This window comes from Haliotis cracherodii, unplaced genomic scaffold, assembly GCF_022045235.1.
Source record: "Haliotis cracherodii isolate W230 unplaced genomic scaffold, xgHalCrac1.p SCAF_1, whole genome shotgun sequence".
Taxonomy (NCBI): domain Eukaryota; kingdom Metazoa; phylum Mollusca; class Gastropoda; order Lepetellida; family Haliotidae; genus Haliotis; species Haliotis cracherodii.
In genome coordinates this window covers 50,138,402-50,144,897 of record NW_027266264.1, presented here as the reverse complement: position 1 = coordinate 50,144,897, position 6,496 = coordinate 50,138,402, and the positions used below count along the sequence as shown (strand labels likewise).

Below are 6,496 nucleotides of genomic sequence, written 5' to 3'. Positions count from 1 at the left end.
ATCATCCTTATTTTAAAACACATATCAATTATCAAATATTGATCAGGAATATAAATTGCGGAGGGACTTCCATCTGCAGAGGGTCAAAGCTTAAGCGCTGTCGGAAATGCTAGAAAATGCCTTTCTGGCTTTATTTAATAAATACGAGTCATCGGGCTATGAAAAATTGACCTAATCTAGCCTATCCTAACTGACACTGTGATTACCTTTAAAATGTACATTTAGAGGTAAAATGATGATAGACTTACAAAATATTCGTGTATTGTCATGCATGTATGAAACGGCCTATAACCTGAGGTAATTACCTAACACCTGTCTCGCTTGAGGTGATTCTCACACCGGCCCGTGCATTCTCACAAGGTGCAAATGACACCCGAGTTGGGGGTGGTCTCAAAATATTGCTGTTATTGTACTGAATTGTGCGTTGATGGGGGAGCAATTTAGGATATGTGCTGTATTTGATTTGATTAGATAAATGATGGAATAGCTAAAAGCTATGAAACGGGATATGTACTGGAAGGTTGCGGTTTGGGAATCAAGAAATATTTGTTTTTTTTTTTATAGATGATTTCTTGAGGTAGCATCTATCTCCGCTGATGACGTATATGAATCTGTACTATCACCCAAAAGGTATGATAACTGGTTCAACAAGGCTGATAGCTAGCAAAGACTTCGTTGATCCTCCCTTTGATATGTGTGAGTTTGAATGTTGTATTATAGTCAGCCAAGATATATAGGCTCAACTGAATTGAGCTAGCAATGTCTGACTGGCGTACGTAAGACAACCACGTGACCGTGTTGTGCCGCCACATATGAACTTTCGTTTCAGATGGTCTGAAGTAGACAATGTCATATATTCCTGTATGGTCGCCTTCAGACTACTCATGGTTAGCGCCACTGTATCTGGTTCCCGGATGTTGTATTAACTGGCGTTACCCATGACTATGACACTGAGGTAGTTTCAAAATGGGCAATAGCTGATGTTCCAACCAGTCTATGAACACATCTCCTCCTGTAATTTCCTTATGGAAATCACCAGTTTTCTTTTTCACCCCCAAAACTAGCACACATCCATCAATACGCCCCAGATCACGGATTGCGGCGTGCAAAACAATGACAGATTACCTTTACCTGATGGTACCATGGGTGTTTTTTGTCCATCTGCCGATAGCCACATGTAGTCAGTGGAATGATACATCAAGGTAAATGACTGTGATAATGTGACTTCAATGACAGGATGGAATATTTCCCCCTGAAAACTGCTCAGTCATCGGGGGTACCTTCTGCTCATAAAGCTTGTACTCTATACACCTAATCATTCTGTATCTAAGCTGTCTAATATCCTTTTACGTCCCGGTTTTGAGACCACCCCCATACCTTTTTAGTTTTATTTATCGTACCGTCGTTGACTTGATGTATTGAACTGAAAATCCCAGAGCTTGGGCAGTTCGGTAATTCACCCTATCTAAACAAATAAATGGTTCCCTCTATCTACTCTAAAGTGTGAAGAACTTGTATACATTTCCTAGTACAGACTCCATATCGTGTACCATGGCTATGGCTATGCGAGTGTAATGTAACATGCATCATGGGAGCAGTGTGGATAAAACAAACGCATCGTCATTTTGTTATTTTAGAAGATGCACATCTAGAATTTTGTACATGTGATTTTTTTGTGTTGATTAGATGTTTTCGACAGACTACATTTATTATCATTATAACGGAGTCACGTGCGAATATTTTCATAGTCCGTTTTAGACTGCCATCATTGGATCCGAATGTTTCTCCCGTAAAATTGTCGATAGGACTCCCTGTGGTACTTCAAACCACAGGTAGGTAGATGTGTAGTTATTTGATATTTCAATAGCAACAATCTGTAAAAAATCTATCCTTTTTTAAGGGTGAAAAAGCATTTTTCCTAGCATTTCCGACAGTACTTAAGTACGAACCTCAACAGGAATTGTCAAAGGCAACGGCGCCTCAACATGTTTGAGTCCACTGGATTCTTTCCTTCTTAATATGGGCGATGGGATAGCCTGGTGTTCCCCACAGTGATATTGCTGGAACCCAAGTCATCCCTTCTTCTTAATAACTTTCTTTCAATTTTGGTCAACCGTTCAGTAATTTGTTCCACAGTTTGTGCCTCATTTTGTTTGTGGCAGAGGCTGTGGTTCTGGTTCTAGTTCTGACTAAGGTAGAGGTTCTAATCGTACTTCAGTCTGTGTTTCAGAGGTATATGTTATGTGTACTTCTTTGGAAAGTGTTTACTTGTCCACGTCCAACATCTTGCTGTCTAACGTGCATTTTCAATTTTGTGGCCTTCGGAGGACACTGGGGCAGAGCAAGATATTGTGGATTGGTGATCATGATTGTTCTCCAACAAGGAACTCTCCGACGACGGCGGGGGACAGAGGCAGCTCAGCCGACACGAAAGAGGGGAGGCCAAGCTGCAGCAAGTTGCCGAGGAAAACTCAGAGTAAAATCTCCGGCAGAAAGGTACAGGTAATGCAATAGAGACTGCCATTCCCGAGTAAGCCTGTACATTCACAATAGAAGATACAACTAACTTGGGTGGATTTCCTGAACGCGGGTTCTGATGATTTCCATGGCCCCTCGTCCCGGGGTACATTCGAGAAACAGGTCGATAACGTCGTAGCTGATTAAGGTTCCTGGTTGGGGGATGTCGAGAATCTTCTTACAGAAACTTTCCAACCCAGTCACGGATCCATGGTCTCCCGAGATCGACGGATGCCTAAAAATAACGACAAAAAGACATGACCATCCTGTACAGAAGACGATATTAAATTATACAAATAAATAATTCAGTTCGTTATTTTTATTTAGTTAACGAAAGAAAACGAATTGAACACATGTTTGTGTTGAGAAATATTAGCCCCAAATATAAATATTAAGAACAAAATGCTGATCGCAATGTCACCAAAATGCATATTTCTTTGTTACCGTTGCTGAACATAGCTGCACTTTCAGTTGGTATATATCTTAACCACCACGTATTTGTATACCAATCGCGAATTTGTAACAGACTCGGAAACCCAGCTAGAGTGCTACTTGCTAGCATGGTTTTATCTTCAAGACATGACATTAGCCCCATTGTAATCTTCATCCATAGTACATTTGAAAAAAGTAAGATTCTTTATTCATGTTTCAAAAAACAAATAAGTCACTTTTCACATCTAAACACAGGTTGCAATCAGATTTTGATGAATCAACAAAACTTTCATGTATATTTTACAAACTGTTATCAGATGATAACGATGCTAAATATAATGCGAATGAATGTTTATTGTCAGTTGAATCTGTGTTTATTAAGAGAGGATTGATGTACACGTGTGACATGGCATTCACATTGTTTTATCGTTGTCCATTCACTAAAATGTAGTTTGTCAATAAAATCGTACAATATTTCTTTTTCATAGATAGGTCTAGTCTGGACCAATCTCTATGATAAATTAAAGGCCTTAATTTGATCAGTCTTTGACCTTTTAAGGAAATATTTTGACTCTGATTTACATATATTATACTGACGCTGTACACATCCAAATGTCGCCGCTCCGAACATCTTTTGTATATATCCTTTAGCCCTTTACGACCAATCACCCCTTTACAGTCCACAGGGTTAGGTACCCCTTCAGTGATTAGTTAATTGTGTCAGGGCAGGTTACTCCGAACTCAGATCCCCGTTATGGTCATCTGGGTTGGGTACCCTTTAAGTGGCTATTAGATTTTATAGCGGCTCCTAATATTCTTAACACAAAAACGTCGAGAAAGCAGGATGAAACGGTTTAATGTCGAATATTTTGGAAACTGTCCTGGATCATCCACACAAGCCATTTGGTGCTATGATTTGATCATTTCAAGTAATGATTCAAAAGCCGACTCACCCTTGGGGCTTCAGTAGCCACGCTTATGCCCTGCTCGATCCCTACTTACACATTATCCTTACCTCCCACAATTTTCTGGCACAAACTCACCCGACGAATTATTATATACCATATACATGCGTACACGTGAATTCAACGTCTGACGCCTGGGGCCGTTTGCAGTTCCCGCCATATCGGCTCATTCCTCACCACTTTGTATCTTGTTGAGTACGGAATGGGACGAGTGTGGCAATTGACATCGGGATCACTCATAAGTGTCCATAGGCTAAAGTCACGACACACCATGCTTAGCCCTAAGCTTCGTAAGTGTCCATCACATGTTCGACCCTTTCCGTTTAGTTCCGTAAAGTCTCAGGCATGACTCGGTCAATTTTTAGTTTAACAGTGTTGGTTAGCTGTCGAGCAACCCGAATGTCGCTATTTCGCGTCCGACGAATCTCACAAAAACTGATCGCTTGTCTCAGTGGCATGTGATCTACGGCAGAGATCGTTCCAACGAGACGCTGTGGTGCAGTATTCTAAAGGTGCACCGAAATATTTATATGATCGGTAGCTTTCTCGGCAGGCCAAAGTCAACGGATAAAAACTGCGTCCGTTGGGGTCATACAGGGATAAAGATGCAAATATGAACGGCCATGATCAGGTAGGTACGTTTGCTGGACATTTGACGTCCACACTTGAATGGTGAGCTTATAATTTGTCAGACTTGTCAGTTACCAGTAAGTGAATTGTTTGGTGCACCGCAGTGCCTGCCATATGCAAAGTCAATAAAAGAATATGTATAAACAAATGTTGTAACTTTACCATGTTTTATAACAATTGTGCTCCACGACTTCCTGATGAACAAATAATGCATATATGATCCCTTTTCTTTCAGATAAGTATTGATTGCAGAAAACACATCATCTATAGTGGAATATCCACGACGGAAACCTGCTTCAATTAATGTTCGTTTCTTGATCTCTGGGGCTATTGTATAACGTGGTGACCATAGATAAAGGTTCATATCTATATTCAGCGGTTCCGGTACTACGAGGGGATATCAAAAAGTTTTGAGCCTCACACAGTATTCCTGGTCGAATAGTACAATGCGCTACACCTGATGTACATGAATGTCTTAGCTACTGATGCTATGTAGAAACATATTGCTGGCTGCAATTATTTTGTCACAACACTTCGTGGAAGAGACCTACCCCTTGTGAATTGGCAAAATGAACAAATCTGAGTACAGAGCGGTGATAAAGTTCCTTGTCCTAGAGGGTCAATCTGCCAAACAGGTGGAAGAGCGATTGACTGCAGTTTATTGAGAGTCTTCCCCATCGTCTGCAACTATCAAACGGTGGGTGAAGGAATTTAAGCGTGGCAGAGAGAGCTTAGAAGATGATGCCCGGTCCGGACGGCCATCAACCAGTCCCAGCCCTGAAAACATTGACACTGTACACAAACTAGTGATGGAAAACCGCCGTATTACTCTCCATGAGCTAGATGAAACAACAGGCCTATCATATGGATCCATACATAATATAATTCATGGCAAACTCCACATGTCCAAAGTGGGTGCCAGATGGGTCCCGAGAATGCTTACAGATGACATGAAGCTATCAAGGGTCACCATCAGTTGAGCCTTGCTAACTCGGTACAACGCCAACCCAGATGATTTTCATTTTAGGATTGTAACCAGTGATGAAACCTGGGTTTACCATTATGATTCGGAGAGCAAACAGGAGTCGATGGAATGGAAACACGCCACTTCTCCAAAGACAAAGAAGTTCAAAGCCACCAGATCCACCAAGAAGGTTATGATGACCATCTTCTGGGACAGCAAAGGAGTGATTCACATCGACTACCAATGAATGGGGAGTATTACGCCAAGTTATTGAAGCAGGTGCGCCAATCCATCAAGGTGAAACGCCGTGGAAAAATCCGTCGTGGAATTCTGCTTCACCAGGACAACGCACCAGTCCACACGAGCCGTGTTGCAATTACAGCTGTGCACGAATGTGGCAACGAACTCCTCCCTCACCCACCCTATTTTCCAGACCTAGCCCCCAGTCACTTCCACCTCTTTCCCAGGCTGAAAAAAAATCTCCGGGGCCGGAGATTTGAAGATGACGATGAGCTAACTGCTGCTGTGGAGGGTTGGTTAGGAGACCAGAATGTTGACTTCTACCGATCGGGCATCACTGACTGGCAAACTAGGTGGAACAAGTGTGTGGAGTTGGGAGGGGACTATGTTGAAAAATAAAGTAGTAACAATCCAATTCTTTTACCTTTTTCTGTGTGAGGTTCAAAACTTTTTGATATCCCCTCGTACTTCAGTGTTTACAAACAAACGTAGGATCGTCCTTGTCATTGGGTGATCGAGTCAGAATAAAAAAATCGGGAATCTTGAGAAACTGCTAGGATTATTGTTATCAGTATCAAAACAATAGTCAAATATACTGAAAATCGCTATCCAAATGGGACGTAGCTGAGGTATTTTACAAGTCTTGGCAACTTTGGAGTTATAAATTGCGAAACAATTCAGCGTGGCAGAGGACATAAGCCCAGCGGGATCAGTTTCCATATCTGTGCTTGTAAACCTCTGAGGCTTG

The 6,496-nt window shown here is 41.6% G+C and overlaps 1 protein-coding gene across 1 annotated transcript; it reads left to right on the top strand.

The window, feature by feature from the left end:
* The first annotated feature begins 5,637 nt into the window (after positions 1-5,637).
* Positions 5,638-6,147, top strand: LOC139456137 (histone-lysine N-methyltransferase SETMAR-like). Its single transcript, XM_071237678.1, has one exon. The coding sequence runs from the start codon at positions 5,638-5,640 to the stop codon at positions 6,145-6,147; it is 510 nt and encodes a 169-aa protein (XP_071093779.1).
* Positions 6,148-6,496: the final 349 nt, after the last annotated feature.

Bases quoted from the DNA above. Each gene is read 5' to 3' on its own strand.
- LOC139456137 (XM_071237678.1), top strand. From the start codon at position 5,638: ATGGAAACACGCCACTTCTCCAAAGACAAAGAAGTTCAAAGCCACCAG.